General features: G+C 30.3%; 1 protein-coding gene across 4 annotated transcripts; it reads right to left on the reverse strand.

The window, feature by feature from the left end:
• Window positions 1-1,559: 1,559 nt before the first annotated feature.
• Window positions 1,560-7,398, reverse strand: LOC140836750 (protein MALE DISCOVERER 2-like). 4 transcript variants are annotated; one of them, XM_073202497.1, is made up of 14 exons: window positions 6,768-7,398; window positions 6,062-6,522; window positions 5,833-5,965; window positions 5,621-5,692; window positions 5,019-5,162; window positions 4,785-4,925; window positions 4,486-4,581; window positions 4,349-4,407; window positions 3,803-4,270; window positions 3,215-3,408; window positions 2,959-3,091; window positions 2,729-2,883; window positions 2,415-2,606; window positions 1,560-2,001 (listed from the first exon to the last, which is right to left on the reverse strand). In XM_073202497.1, exons 2-14 carry the CDS (start codon window positions 6,159-6,161, stop codon window positions 1,741-1,743), a joined length of 2,148 nt encoding a protein of 715 aa, XP_073058598.1. In that variant the 5' UTR covers window positions 6,162-6,522; window positions 6,768-7,398; the 3' UTR covers window positions 1,560-1,740. The 4 variants fall into 4 exon arrangements, with proteins under 4 accessions (XP_073058598.1, XP_073058595.1, XP_073058597.1 ...); XM_073202494.1 differs by having other exon boundaries at window positions 6,062-6,628; XM_073202496.1 differs by having other exon boundaries at window positions 6,696-7,398.
• Window positions 7,399-15,719: the final 8,321 nt, after the last annotated feature.

Here is a 15,719-nt window from a genome sequence, read left to right on the forward strand (position 1 = left end):
AATCGACACGACTTGACTTCAAATAGATATTATAAATTTTGGTAATATATATTAAGAATCCAGAAAATGCTGAGGAGAAGTGGAGAACCTATAATTGTTCCTCGACCGGTCGGTCTACACCAACTTTGTAGTGAACTATCAAAAATCTCTTTCAACTTACACTAATTAAAAATAATATTTTTTTTGATTTTTTTTTTAAACAATATAAAATAAAAATCTTAAAAACCTATTGCAATAAATTTATTATTACACTTATAATTGTACCTTATCCATCTCTTTATAATTTTTAAATTTAATAAGATCTCTCTTTCTTTTTGTTTACATTTGTTTTATAAAAACTGATATCTTATTTTTATTAAAATTTCATATAGAAGTTTTGTTGGATTCTAATAATTATGTATGTTGGTTAAAACAATCAAAATGTTTGTAATGTTTGAATTATTTGAGTAATATCATGATCAACATTTATAATTTTTTATAAAACAATCCTATAAGTTCAAAAGTCTAGATTAAAAAAATAAATATTTTATTAGTTTTGAAATATGAATAAAATCTTTATTTATAGGTGACAAGCGATAACTTTACTAACATAGATTGTTATGAGATCATTACCCAAAAAAAATAAAAATTGTGAGATTCTTTTACGGATTAATTGTGAGATGGATCTTTAATCAGAATCAATTTATGTAAAAGTACTGTCTTATATATCGAAATATTATTTTCATAGGTAATCATGGATCGAATTGATCAATCACATATATAAATTCGTGAGATCATCTTACAAGTGATCCTACTTATAATTTAATTAAAAAATGAAATTTTGTAGTTTGAGATAAATATTTTTTTTACCACACGTGATACATATATTATTAATTTTTTTTTTTGGAAAGGTGATTTTGAAATTTATATTCAGTTTTTCAACTAGGTTCGTGAGATAAGAAATTTTTTTATTTTTATTTTTTTATCATTGTTAGTCATCTTTTTGTTAATATTTGTATTAGATTAGTCGAAATAAGATGAGCCATATAAATTTAGTTTGGTGTGATATTGACATACCAAAATTCCATTATTCTTCATGAGTCAAGTTTAATTAATACTTTAGAAGAAAAGATAATAATATAAATAATATATTCAAACCTGTTATTCGATCGGAAATTTGTACGTCGGTTCATTAGAAATAGAGTTCGGATTTCCATTAAAAAAAAAGGGACCCGATTAAGCATTTACATTCTCACAAGTCTCTTTTCATTATAATATTTTTCTCGAGCTTATTGCACAATTCTCAATCATATAGCTTGACTACAAGAAATATACAAATTTAAGGAATTTAAATCACAATTTTAATTGATAGAAATAAAGTATCTTGAATCTTTAAATAACAAAAATATACACAAAAAATTCCTGTAAAATAATCTCTCGTAAAATATTACAAAATATTTTAGAGTTGATAACACAATTTGAAAGCACAATGTTACAGTGCCTGGATAAAAACTATGAAGATGCCAAAGAAACAGTATAAACGAACAATTATAGCCATTTCTGTCGAAGAAAAAATAATATGAATCACAAAGAATATTGTAAGGAATGGAACATTATAGTTACAGCTCTTTACCAAACCCCTTGTCTGAAGCAACCGAGAGAGGAGAGGAGAGGAGAGGAGACGCTGTAAATTGTATACACACACACACACACACGCACACAGAAATGAATGTTGTAAATTAAAATAATTCATAAATAAAATCAAGCAGCTTCAGCAGATAAAATCTCAAGTTCAGCCCACCAAAGAGGAGAAAGCCTTGGAGTTGCTGCTTCAGGTGATACATCGATGGCTTGCCGCAGTTTCTGAATTAGTTCTTTCATACAAGGTCGTTTCCTGGAATCTTGTTGGATGCAGCTTTGTATTACTTCACATACGACATCGAGCTCCTCATCTTTGAATGCCTTCAGTGTTGGATCGATCAAGTAGCTGATTGTTTTCTTGTCGTTCAAGTATTGAGCGGCCTGAAAACATTTTTATGCAAAATCTTGAAGTTATAGAAATATAACAACATAAGTGATCAGATTTAATATCATAAGAATTATGATTTATTTTTAATATCATTTAATCAAGATTTAATTTTAGGAAATATATTCCTATATAAAAGGGTTGAGATTGTTTGTAATATGAACCTAGAAAGATTAACATAGTTTTAGCCCTGTAGGAAGACACTACATTGTAGATGTGGACCTTCAATTCATTGCTGAACTACGTAAACAATATGTTAAAAATGATATTCAAAATCAACAAAACAGTACATGGGAAGAGATATATGCAGAAATGCGGTTCGAAATTAATGGAGGGGATGATTCTGGGGAGTCTCTAGATCTGCATGGAGTTGGAGAAGAGACACTAACAGAATTATATAGATACTAACCCAGTTTTCCAGATGTCTTTGTTCCTCAGAGTAAGGAAGCTTCCCAGAGATTATTTCCAGTAATAAGATTCCAAAACTGTGGATGTTTGTTCCCACATCGGCAGGTGGTGGCAGCTGGGAATGCTCCATTTCATTTTCTGCATGGTTCATCGACTTGGCTACAAGTTCTGCCCAGAAACTGGTATCACCAATCTGCAACAATTAGATTTTCTTTTTTGGTTAAGAAACGAATCGGTTTCACATATCCTTGATGTGCTGCTTGTTTGTGCTATTTCAAGGATAATTCATGATGATTTGAAGAGAATGAAACATACTTTAGCAGCATAATCATCTGTCAAAAGTATTTCACTCGAATTCAAGTTGTAATGCGCTATTGGTGGTTTGAGGTCGTGCATGTACTGAAGGCAATATGCAGTCCCCATGATTACTCGCATCCTCGTATTCCAGTCGAGGTGTTCTACTTCTTCAACTGATTAAGGAAAGTACACATTCAGAACTTAGTAATAATGCAAATACATATGTAGAAAGACTATACTTGTATTACCGTGCAGATGCTCGAAAAGCGTGCCATTGGGAGCGTATTCGAACACCATCATTCTAGTAAAGGGTTCATCCTCCTCGCAATATCCGATTAGATTAACGAAATTCTTGTGGTTCACTCGTGACAAGCTATCGATCTTGTAGTCACGGCAAAAAAAAAAAAAAACATCCTATTGATTTAGGACAATAATGAATTGAAGATGATAGTCACAGTTTAACATTGATAACTAGCGTGTTAATGCAATAAAATGTCGATTAACCTTCTTTCTGAATGCCAATTCTGAACGCTTCGACCAGTCTTTTAAAGATTGTATAACAGTTGAAACAACAGCAATTTCCACCCCGCTGGAGAGTGTTCCTTTATACACAATCGCGCTGCCTTCATAAGTATTTATAATGTTGCTGAAATCTTCACATGCAGTTTCAAGCTCAGCTCTGTTCAGCTTAGGGACCCCTAAAAACGAAGAAAACTCACTTCAATACACATTAAATTTGATACAAATAATGTATTCTTAACAATGGTTGAAACTTCCAACATCCAACTGGTTAATTTGCAATTCTTGTACCATTGATTTTGTTAAAGTCCAGCATCAAGCGCCATCGAGCTATTTTTTGAGTAGTGCTGCTTTTCTACCACTCAGTTCCAACAGTATGACATGTTTTTCTACCAATTAATGTCAAAATATTTTCTAGCATACAAGTGTATGAAAGCAGATTTATATGAGGAAAATTGAAATGATTTACGAAAATTGCTGCTCATAGAATCGAATAATTCAACAAGCAGTTACAAAGCATACATAGAATAGTAGAGAATCTTAAAGTCAGCGGATCTAACAGGATAAGCATACCTGTAATGAATGCTTTCTGCAATTGCCCACTCAATCCAGTCTTCCAAGGACCAATATTTCTCGCTGCTCTGCTTTTGCAGATGAAAAATAAGGCCACAACCACTATGAGTAAAAAAGCAGCGCACAAAATTCCAAGCAGAAGCTTAAATGAAGTCTCGGATTTTCCATCAGTCCAAGACTTTTTGTTGGTTGGTTGACTAACAGCACTAGAATTAGTCGGGTCAGTCGGTTCATGTTCTTGACGTGCTGTGGGTGAGGATATGGGAGGAGGAGAAAGTTTCTTCCTATTTGGAATAGCTGGAAACGAGCCACTACTTCTGCTCGGAAGAGTAATGTTTGTATTCAACAAGGCTGGCATTCCAACATTGGGCGGAATGGCAGCAAGATTACTCTGCTGTTCGGCCAGTTTTCGACGTACAGTATTTACCTGATTCTTGATATTATGGACAATACCTGACTTATATGAACCTAGAAAACAAAAAAACAAATACAAGTTTCACTGGGGAATTGCCAACGCGGAGTAAGAAAAAAGACTATGTTGCTCACTTGGTAGATCATCACAATTGTCATCAGAATGATAGAGTCGCTCACTTCCGAACTTGAACCTTGATAAATGGCAATAGTTCTCCGTTAATAAGATCCAAAAAAAAAAGGGAAAAATTAGCACAATGAACGCTGCTTACAATGGGAACTGATTGAGGTAACGTATAATGGTCCCTTTAATTTGTAGCTGGAAGGAATCTGATTCATGCAAGTGTTTTGAAACACTCTGCCACATGCTGATCAATATTAATGTTATCAAGAAAACATTCAAAAGAATGAGATCCATAAATAGAACTGCAATCAAATACGAGCTAAAAGTACAATGACAATTACCATTCTATTTATACAACAGAAATACAGTTCGAAAACAGGGGACAATATATCACATAATTAATGCTAAAGATATGTTAGCATGACAATGTTAACGTAAATATCTCACCAAAGCCCGATTTTTCTGTTAAGACATCCAATTCCAGAAGCAGCGATAGTAAGGTTTTCGTCAAATTGTACATCAGTGAGCAAACTAAGCTTCCCAATCTCCACAGGAATGCTTCCTTCAAGTTTATTGTCACATAGCAACCTAGAACAATTAATTAAAGGTTGTTGAAAACTGGAGAGAAGTTATTATATTGAGGAAGTTGAACATGAAATGAAATCAAAAGATTATACTTACAAGCTTCTTAGTGAATGCAACCCTCCTAATTCTGCAGGAATGGTTCCAGTCAAGTTATTATGCCTCAAGTCCAAAATTTCGAGATCCATAAACCTTCCAAACTGATGCGGGATCGTGCCAGAGAAACGGTTCTTGGATAGGCCACTTGTGACACAGTTGGAAGAGATTAAGCAAGGATACTCATTCACAGAGTTCGAAAGCAAAAAAAAAAATATAGAAATGCGATCACATCATATTGATATACTAAAATCATAGTAACATGATAATTAAGGTTAACTCCACCCTACCCCTGCGGGCACTGCCCGCAGAGGTCGATCTAACGGCTCGGATTTTTTCGAGTCAATTTTTTTATTTTTTTTTTAACATGGAGGTGGGCCCGGATCACTCATGTGGAGTGATCCGGGCCGTTCATTACCCGTGCAGGCACTGCCTGCACGGGTAGGGTGAAACAAACCTAATTTCAAGATTAAAAACTGCCAAGTTAACACGTAACTTGATGTGTAAGAAGCAATAGAGTTTAAATGAAGTCTCCATAGTACGAACATATGCAGATATGAACTCAAAGATTCAAATAACAGTATAGAAACGAAGTCAAAACTCACAGAAATCTTAAATGAGTAAGACTTCCAAGCTCTGGTGCTAATATGCCCTCCAAGTCATGCCCATTGAGATCTCTATGAAACAACTAATCTTAATGAATTAAAGAACACACAAGAACTTAAATCAACATTAAAAAAATTCATCATAATGTGACTAAATTCCCTTGGACGTGCACTAAATTATCATGAAAGTTTAGAGTACATTAATGACTCACAGAGTAAACACTTTCCCATCGAGACAATGAACACCTGACCACATGCACGGGTCACAGTCATCAGGATTCCAATTTGTTAAAACACCAAAAGGGTCAAACTCTACCTTTGCTCGGAATTGCAACAATGCTAATCCTGAATTCACGTTTACCGAGTTAACAAAGTCAAATAAAGCGACGAACCCAAAACCAGCTATTACTTTTGACTTCAATATGAATAATCCCTTACTACCTTCAGAATTGAGGGACCAACATCCATGAATTTCCAAAAGAAGAACAAGCAACGCTAACGATGTCAAATGACTCCCATAAACAGTCCAAATAACACCCATAGCCGGTTGAAGGATTCGTCACAGTGGCGGAAGCGGTTTGGATTTACACCAGCTGCCAGGACTCTAGACAAGATGCGACACAAAATCGCCAGCTTTGTTGTGCAAATAACCCTCCGAGCAATATACGATTAATCGGACAAACTACCAACAACACAGCACAGAAAATCGTATGTACACAGATTCCCTAGCAGACATAAACAATATAACAAATAAAAGAATCTATATCAGCCCTCTTGAACCAATCAACAGAATTGGGGTCTCTCATCTTCAACTATCTTGTAATTTACGCTAAAGCACTTCCGCTTTCATGAAGAATTGCAGAACCTGCCCGAACGAACTATCCCCAAGATTCAAATTTCAGCTGGCGAATTCCAATGATTAAAAAATTAAAAAACTGTCACAAATTACGAAATGTTGGTTCTTGAACGGGGTGAAATGGCACAACAACAAGAGCATTCCACAACCCTCTGCAGAATAACAAAAGGCAACGAAGGCTTAAAGTGAAAAAGTAAATAAGAGCCAGAAAAGAATAACCTTTGGAATAAGCAATCTCTTGAGAAAGCAAAAAGACATGCAAACGTAAAGCAATGCAAGGTAAACACTCACCGATATTATAAGAAGGGACAAAAGGGCGGTCAATTATGATACAGTTAGACGGATTGTTTCCAAAAAAAAAATGCAGAGGGCAGAAAAAAGGGAGACAAATGGCGGTGATAATATTGAAAATATATGAAAAATTTGTTCTTCGGGATTCAAAATGGTAGCTTGGAAACGGTTAACAGATAAATGAACAATGGATAAATCGATTAAATGCAGGAATTCGTATGAGAATTTTTGAAGGCCCTTTCAGGATGATCTCAGAGGTTGAAACTCTCATCGACCATCTTTCTCTGAAAGAAGGGAAAGAGGGGGAAAAAACTCTCGGAGGCCTCTCTCTCCCTCTCTCCCTTCCCTCTCTCTTTCTTGTTTTTTATTTATTTATTTTTTCAATTATTTTTTTACGGCGAATAAACAAAGATCGCTAGTAGTTTTGTTTTGACAAAAATAAGGAAAAATATTTCTAAAACATACTAAATTAATATCTTAATAACGACCCAAGCCGGGGAAACGAGGATTTGGCAACGGTACGCCGCCGGCGAGGTGTGCTGCGGCAGTTCTTGAAATGGGGTGGCGCGAGGCCTCCGATCCGTAGTAAGCGGGCGCTCCTTCACATTCATTGACTGGGTCCCACTCTTTCTCTGCTTCGTGCATGCCTGTTATCCTCCATCATTAATCTCACCGTTTCCTTAAATTAAATCATTATGACTTTAAGATTTATTAATAATTTGTACGGTAATATAAAAATTGACAAAAGAAAATATGACAGCTTGAAAATGGTATCTTTCAGTTACGGTCTCACGAATTTTTATCTGTAATACGGGTCAACTATACTGATATTCACAATAAAAAGTAATACTCTTAGCATAAAAAATAATATTTTTTCATAAATAACTCAAATAAAAAATAAATATTACAAAATACGACCCGTGAGATTGTCTTATATAAGTTTTTGCTTTAGAAATATAGCTAGGTACTTTTAAGATGTAGAAAGCAATTGTCAAGTTTTTGTAGTCACGTATGCTTAATTTCCTATTTATTTTATTACTAACATGAACTCAAGATATAATATTTATTTATTTATAATATTAATCAACTTATTATTTTATATTTTTATTGTATTTAGAAAGATATAAATATTAACTAACAAATCAGTTGTTTCATTTTCCAACCTTTTCATTTATATACACGGGTTTTTTTTTTTTTTTTAGCTTGAACTCGATCTCAATTAAATCTTTGTTAATGCATTCAAATATCTTGATATTACTGCAAATCAAACTCAATCTTGATATTACTCGAGGAATGAATAATTTAGATTTGAAGAAGTATTTGAAAGAAAAATTGAAATTTCTTCATTGCGATAAATTTGAAATTCATTACAATTATCGAAAAAATAATAACTATGTAGGAGTGGAAAACAATTGTCAATTCCATAAGCTCAAATAGACTAATTAGTTTAAATCTCAAGTTCAAATGCAAAAATCCAAATGAAACAATTCCTTTCGTCGATTCGAGAGTGGACTCGACAAAATCAACAAGTTGTTAATTTACATTTTGATGGTTTAATTATACTGGATCGCTTTAACTTCAGATAAATGAAATATGTTGGGCTTGGCTAAAGTTATTTGGGTTAAACAGGTTTTTATTTGGGCCGTAATCTGTTACGTATTTGTCATTTGGGCCGTAAATTCATTAGTAGTTTCAAGTTAAAAATAGGTTATCTAAAACGTTAATTACTCAAAAATATTGATAAATCTGTTAACACCGTGAAATTTAAAAGGCACACAAAACTAAATATTTAAAACTAATTCTTACTGTTCTTTTCATTTTAATTTATATTTTTTTTAATTTTTTTTTTGAAATATTGTATTTATTATTTTAAATTTATAATTCTATTTCTTCTTTTTTTATTATAACATAAAAGTAAATTTTTAATTATTTATAATAAATCTTATAAAATGGATATAACGACTAACAAAATTTTTATTTTAAAATAAAATATTATTTATCAAATTCATAGTTAATTTTTTGTGTATTTATATTCTTCGAAATAAAAAAAAGACAAAAATTACTTTTAATGTTTATCTACATAATATAATAATTAAAATAATATATATATTATTTATTTATAAATATAAAATAATGTTATATTTATCTCAACCTTTGATAAAAATTTGGTAAATCAAAATTTTTAAATCTCAATATTTTATACATTTATATGAAAAGGTACCAATATCTTGTATGTCCATACAAAATATTAATATTATAAACTATAAATAATATTAAATTTTTAAGAGTAATGTTTGGCTTCAAAGGTCTAATCGGATATCCAAATCGTTTTATTTCGCTTTGGTTCGGTTCGATTTTTTTTTTTTTTTTGCCATGATCAAACCTAGTTGTTGTTTTATAATACCAATTAATATTGAATTGATTGCAAAATTTAGAAAATTTCTTTAATATTTAGAATAATCAAATAAATACAAAAAGTTTAAAGGGAGAGCAGCATGTAAGGATGCTGTATTCATCACCCAGGCTATCATCAAGCAGCATCAGAATGTTTCTTTCGTAAAAAACGATGTTGATTGATTAATGAAATGCTATTTCAGAAGGTGTAAAATACAAAAAAAATAAATAAAATAAAATAAAGAATTTTAAACATTTTGGTTTTTTTTTCACCCGAAAACCCGAAAAATGGACTTATATAAATTCAAAACCGATCTTTGTCAAATAAACGCAAAAACCTAACCCAAAAAACCGAAATTTCCAAATCGGCCAGCTTCTTCCGTTTTAACTGAAATTCGACACCCCTATAAACACAATCATTCCAAAAATATATGTAAACTTCTATGTCTTCGACATAATTTTTTTTTGCAGAAACGACGAAATCCAGTAAAAAAAAGACAAAATAACATGCAAGTTATATGACTAAAAATACAAATTCACCGTTAATATGACCGATTTTTTTTTTTAAAAAATGCAAGTTACATTATTTAAAATGAAAATTAACTGTTAACAAGAACAAAATGGAAAACATGCAAGTTACATGATTAAAAATGTAAATTTATTGTTAATATGACCAAAAATGAAAACTGAGAGAATCACATGTCAACTATGCTTTCTCTCAGGAATATATAGTAGTAATCAAATTTTTTTATGAAGGAATATATAGTAGCAATCAAATTTTTTATGATCAAAATGCAGTACTGACGTGTTTAGTAACATCAATACTCCTGATAAAAAATGATTAAAATTATTCTTTCCGAAAGATCCATTACTAAAATTGAAATATAATAACATGTATTACCAAAACTGCAAATTGACAAAATTACATGATAAAAATACAATTTTCCAAGGAAAGAAATAACAAGATTGAGATCAAATGTGATTTTTTTAAAATCTATACTATTATATTAAGTGTGAGGGCCTTAGAATAACTACCTTTGAGGACACCAACTTTTTTTCCAATTTTACCCTTATTTTTGTTTTTTGTTTTTTTAAAATTACAACACAAACTTTTATTTTTATTTTTATTTTAAACATTCAAATATCAATTTAATCCCTCCATAATTTGTCGAATTTCACTTTAGTCCATCAATAATGATAAAAAATTATACACACACGCATGACGTGTGCAAAGTAACTAGTATTTATAATAGATGAAAGGGGAAGAACATGTCATTTGTAAAATAACATGAATTCGAATTATTCCTTATATCTGAAATAACAATTTTCAAGGTATACATACTATTATTATTCCAAAAGGTGAAATCGCTCACCCCGGGCGCCCCTCACACCCTGCCCGACGGGTATGTGAGAGGAGGTAAATCATGGTAACCTGACCAACCAGCAGTGGCTAGACCCGTGCTCACCGCGCACAAGGAGCCTCCCCCCTACGTCGAAGGGAGTTACTCCCACACTGCCGCTTGCGAGACTCGATCCTTAGTCATTATTCCAAGATGTCACCACTGCTAGCCAGTCAGGCTAAGCCCATGCGGGCAGGTATACATACTATTGATTAAAGCTAAATGAACCCTTCTTTAAGAATTTCATTAATACCCGATAATTTCCACCACTTTTACTCTCCTTAATTTTCTCTCTTCAAACCTTTTCTATTTCTCATTTTTTTAATCAACTAACAAGAAAAACATTAGTTAATATTTAATATAGCTATATTATTTTATATTTAATTATATTATTGTCCTTTTATTCAAATTAAATTATATATATAAATATTATATTCACACAAAAGCGAACATGTTAGCAGTTAGTGTTTATTATATTAGAGAGAATGTTGGTATTATTATTTTTATTTTATTTTTTTATCCAAGAGAGGATATGAAATTTAAAAAGCACAGATATTTTTTTGAGTTTTCTTTACTAATGGATTAGTTACGTATATTTTTCATATAACTTTAATTTACAGGTGTTTTATAACTTTTTGAACCAGATTTTTATAATTAAATATTATGATATAATATAAAATAAATATTTTAAAAAAATAAAAATAAACTATTTTTCTATTGCTTCAACAAATGTGTATATATAAGCATAGCTTGGTAATTACATATATAGACTTGTGACGAGTCAATTACAAGGACTAGACTCACTAGTATTTAATAGAGATTACCTTATCTCTACCCTATAAAAATTAAAATAGAGATAATTAGGTATATTTTATCAATTGTTTGACTGGGATGCCTGTTCCTTCTGTCAACAATAATAATTTACTAATAATTTCATTCAAAGACAATGATTGTCTGACTATTGAAATTTTAAATTCTAACAAGCAATCTGTATATTCACGTACTCTCACGTGGGAGGATTCCCATAAAATAATTAATTTTTATATAAAAAATAATTAATTTTTATTATAAATATACCACAAATAAAGATATATTAAATAAATATTTTATTTTGGTTTATTATAAAAATATATTATTTTTATTTACAAAATATTAATTTTTATTATAAATATGAACATAATTGACTTATCTAATGAATAAAAATATGTTAAAATGTTTCACAATATACCTAATATTTGTGAAAATGAGACGCTTTCTTCACATTTAATCCAAAATAACTGAATGTATTATTATAAAAAAGCAAATACACACTAATTAAAATAAATGCTTGTATATACTATGTATCAGCTTTTTATTTAACATGTACTCTCCCTTCTTGTATTCAAATAACTAATGGGCTTTGAAAAAAAAACATTAAAGGGAGACTAATCGTAACCCTTTATCTTTTAAATTTAAGTGTCTCCCAAAAGAAAAAAAATTGAAGTAATAATATATTTGTTTTTATTTGGACATTCTATTTAAGTATATATGGTATAAAATGTTGGGGGACAATAATCGTCTCTACTACAAAAATAATTGATACATGACATTTGGATTGTCATATGATTTAAAAAATTAGAATTACATAATTATCACTAGTTATAAATTTTGGTAAAACTTCAGTAAACACTAGTAGATCTTCTAATTGGTATAAAAGATAATGCCATGTGTTCGGTTCTCATAGATTACAAGGAATATATTTATTAGGATATATGAAGATTTTTGAAGTATAATAATTATTAATGTTAGGAGAGTTGTCGATATGTGATGCTAGAATTGTACGAGTTCAAATATTGAAGTTTATATTGTTATGACTAACTATAATTTTGGCAAATCAGATAATGTTTGATCTTATAATATCCTATAATAATATCAATTTGTACATAATAATAAAATATATTTTTATTTTAATTAAAATTATATATCAATGATAAATATTTCTTAATCTCGGGAAATAGTATACATCATCTAGGCCGGTTATAAACCAGAGTTGGCTGGTTAGAAATTATAATTCATAAGTGAACTAGTCCGAATAGGAGCCAGGAGGGGACCAAAATTAAAGCGGTACTTCTTTCAAAATTAATATTAATAATAATAATAAATAAATATATAGATACAGAGGTAAGTATACGTCTCTTTGCAAATAAATGGCCTCGAATATATAGATAAAAATAGGTACATTTAGACTGGAATTTTTAAAAAATACAACAAGAACGAAATTGAAAAAAAAAATTCTATAATTATAAGGTAAAAGATTTTATTTAGTATTTTATGTATGCAATAATGCAAACACATCTTGTGTATTTTATTGAGCATCGGCCAACCTCTTAGGAATCCCCTCCGGTGGTGGACAAAGGCTGATGTATAGGGGAATCCGTGATCATTTCGTCACGACCCCTTCAACTATGAATGTTTTTAGTCTTAACTTTTTCTATTTGGTCTTCACTTTCGCTAGTACTTTCAACATGACTAATATTTCTTGTTATTGGGTAAAAGATACATATTCTTTGCATTTATTATGATTATTTCTCAACGAACATTGTAATCGGAAGTCGATTCCAGCGTCACAAATTTGGATCACCTCCTTTTCAAGGAGAACTCGTCGTAATCTCTAATGAAAATGTAATTCCACGAGCAAAAGCTCCAGTCATGATGAATGTTGTGAGGGGTGGATAAATTAGTTTGGTAAAGAAACGATACCGATTTAACTTCGAAAACTCAAACAATACCAAAATAGATATAGAAAATTAGCAATTTCGTTTTGTAAGTTGACATGTATGTTTTTATATTTTAATTAGTCAAAATTTTGTTTTAGTATAATAAGTTGATTTATTTTTTTACTTTTATTCTTGTTCTTTTTTATCTAGTGTTAACATGACGTTAAACATTGTTAATATGGTATTAGATATTGCTAATGTGAGAGTCGATATTGTTGATATATTAGACACCATGTCATCACTTCAGTGAAAAATGTTTGGAAATAAAAAAAACTAAGTTATTGGCCTAAGAACATATTTTAACTTCTCAAAGCACCAAAACGAAAATAGGTCAATTCACAACATGATTTTTATAATTTTAGTCAAAGTTCCAATAGTGACTATATAGTTTTAAATTCTTTTTATTAGAATGAATAATATTTATTTTAAAAACATTCAAATAAAGTAAATATTTTTTTGAAGATACATTAGTTTCGATCATTTGAAAGAATTTTACGTACGTAATTAATTTTACATGAATTATTAAGCATATATTGATTAAAATTTATTATACTTTTTCTTAATTTTTTTTGTTTAATATTTGTACGTACAAAATGCAAAAATATTTGTAGGACCGATGGCTCGCTATTTTATCAAAAGATATAGATGTTTGGTAATGATGTAACTCAAATTTTTTAAATTATAAAGCAACTAGCTTAAATGTCACGTTTCAATTGCTCTGACAAACAACGGCAATTATCACACCCTAACAATCTCCTTTCCCGATCATTAGACTCATTACAATAAATGAGAATCGAACCCGTAAAATTGTCTTTGATACCAATTTTAAGACAGAACGTTTACCGCTTTGTCAAAAGTTATACCTGATGGTAATGATGAATTCAAATATTTTTAACTGTATAGCAACTCAAACGTCACGTTTCGATTGCTTTAATAACAAACAAATACAATTATTACACCTCATCATATATATCTTCGTTTAAATTTATATATCTCTTGTTGAAGATGGTACGTAATTGACTCATTCTAGTTACCTTAAATAAATAAATTGCATGAGAACTTGGGTGTTATTTTATATGTGCTATCTAGGCGGCACGTAAACATCTGGGCAGAGAAAAAATAATAATATGCTGTTAGAAAAAATAAATCCTTGAAGGAATGCGACGACCTCAAAATCCAGGGACTGTCAACTATCCATGCAAAGCAGAAGACAAGAAATAATTTTGTTTATATATTCTTGTAGTGTTAACATTTTATTGCCTAAAATATAATTATAATTTTAATTTTAATCTAATAAATGGCTCCAGTCCAATAATCAATAAAATTCTCATTAAAATAAAATTCTCTGCGGTGCCAACAGTATATTAAATCCATGGCTCTGTGAATATGAACATATTTATAACAATTTATCAATGCAGAGCCAGTCGCGGGTGTCCTTTTACGCATGCCACCTACTTCTTTGAAAATATATACACGCCTCTTCTTGCCAAAGAACAAGAAAATATTAACTGAAATTAATTTCTTAATGGACAAATTTTTTTAACAGTACATATATAGAAAAATATTCCTTCTTTCATTCAATAAAAATTATTGTAAGAAACCATTTTATTAAATTCTAAAAACAACTAAATAATTTGTTAAACATAATTAAATTAATAGGCAAAAACTTGTGTGAGACGGTCTTACGTGTCGTATTTTGTGAGACGAATCTCTTATTTGGGTTATCCATGAAAAATTATTAATTTTTTATGCTTAGAGTATACTTTTTATTATTAATTTTGTGAGACGAATCACATATAAAGATTCGTGAGACCGTCTCACAAGAGACCTAATCATTAATTAACGGCATATCTCCAAATAAAATGGTAAGAGCAACCATTTAGTACTGAAAGAATGCTTATAAATTAATGGAAATTTTAAACATATACTAAATCGTTTAATTTTCCAACAACTAAATTCTGGAGTCTCCCGTTAATTTATTATGAACTAAGAAAGTCTTTGTTTAGGTGGTATAAGTTGTTCGAGAGGAGCCCTTTCCAATATTATTATTTCAGGGAATATAATGGAGAAAGGACAATTTTTTAACAACGCAAAAATTTATAAGAATGGGAAGAGTCTGTCACAGAGGTCAAACTACATAATTAATTAATTAAGATAATAAACAATATGAGAAAGGGTGAAACTTGATAACATAGAGAGAAGAAGAATAGAGTTTCTTATTAAACCGTAGAAACAACGTAAAGAGTTTATATAGTTAAGGTTTACAATGAAAGTAAATAGACTAAAATATCCTTAGACACTAATAAATATAATATTACTAATATAATGTAACTAATAAAACTAATATAGAAATTCTGAGAAACCTGCAGGCCAACATTATTTGGCTAAAAAAATTACCTACA

This window comes from Primulina eburnea, chromosome 7, assembly GCF_022965805.1.
Source record: "Primulina eburnea isolate SZY01 chromosome 7, ASM2296580v1, whole genome shotgun sequence".
Lineage (NCBI taxonomy): Eukaryota > Viridiplantae > Streptophyta > Magnoliopsida > Lamiales > Gesneriaceae > Primulina > Primulina eburnea.

What these genes read in the sequence shown, in the direction of transcription:
- LOC140836750 (XM_073202497.1), bottom strand. Translation starts at nt 6,161, where the DNA reads ATGGGTGTTATTTGGACTGTTTATGGGAGTCATTTGACATCGTTAGCG. An exon ending in GATGGGAAAGTGTTTACTCT is followed by an intron (nt 5,693 to 5,832) that starts GTGAGTCATTAA and finishes GTTGTTTCATAG; the next exon opens with AGATCTCAATGGGCATGACT. An exon ending in AACAGAAAAATCGGGCTTTG is followed by an intron (nt 4,582 to 4,784) that starts GTGAGATATTTA and finishes AATATTGATCAG; the next exon opens with CATGTGGCAGAGTGTTTCAA.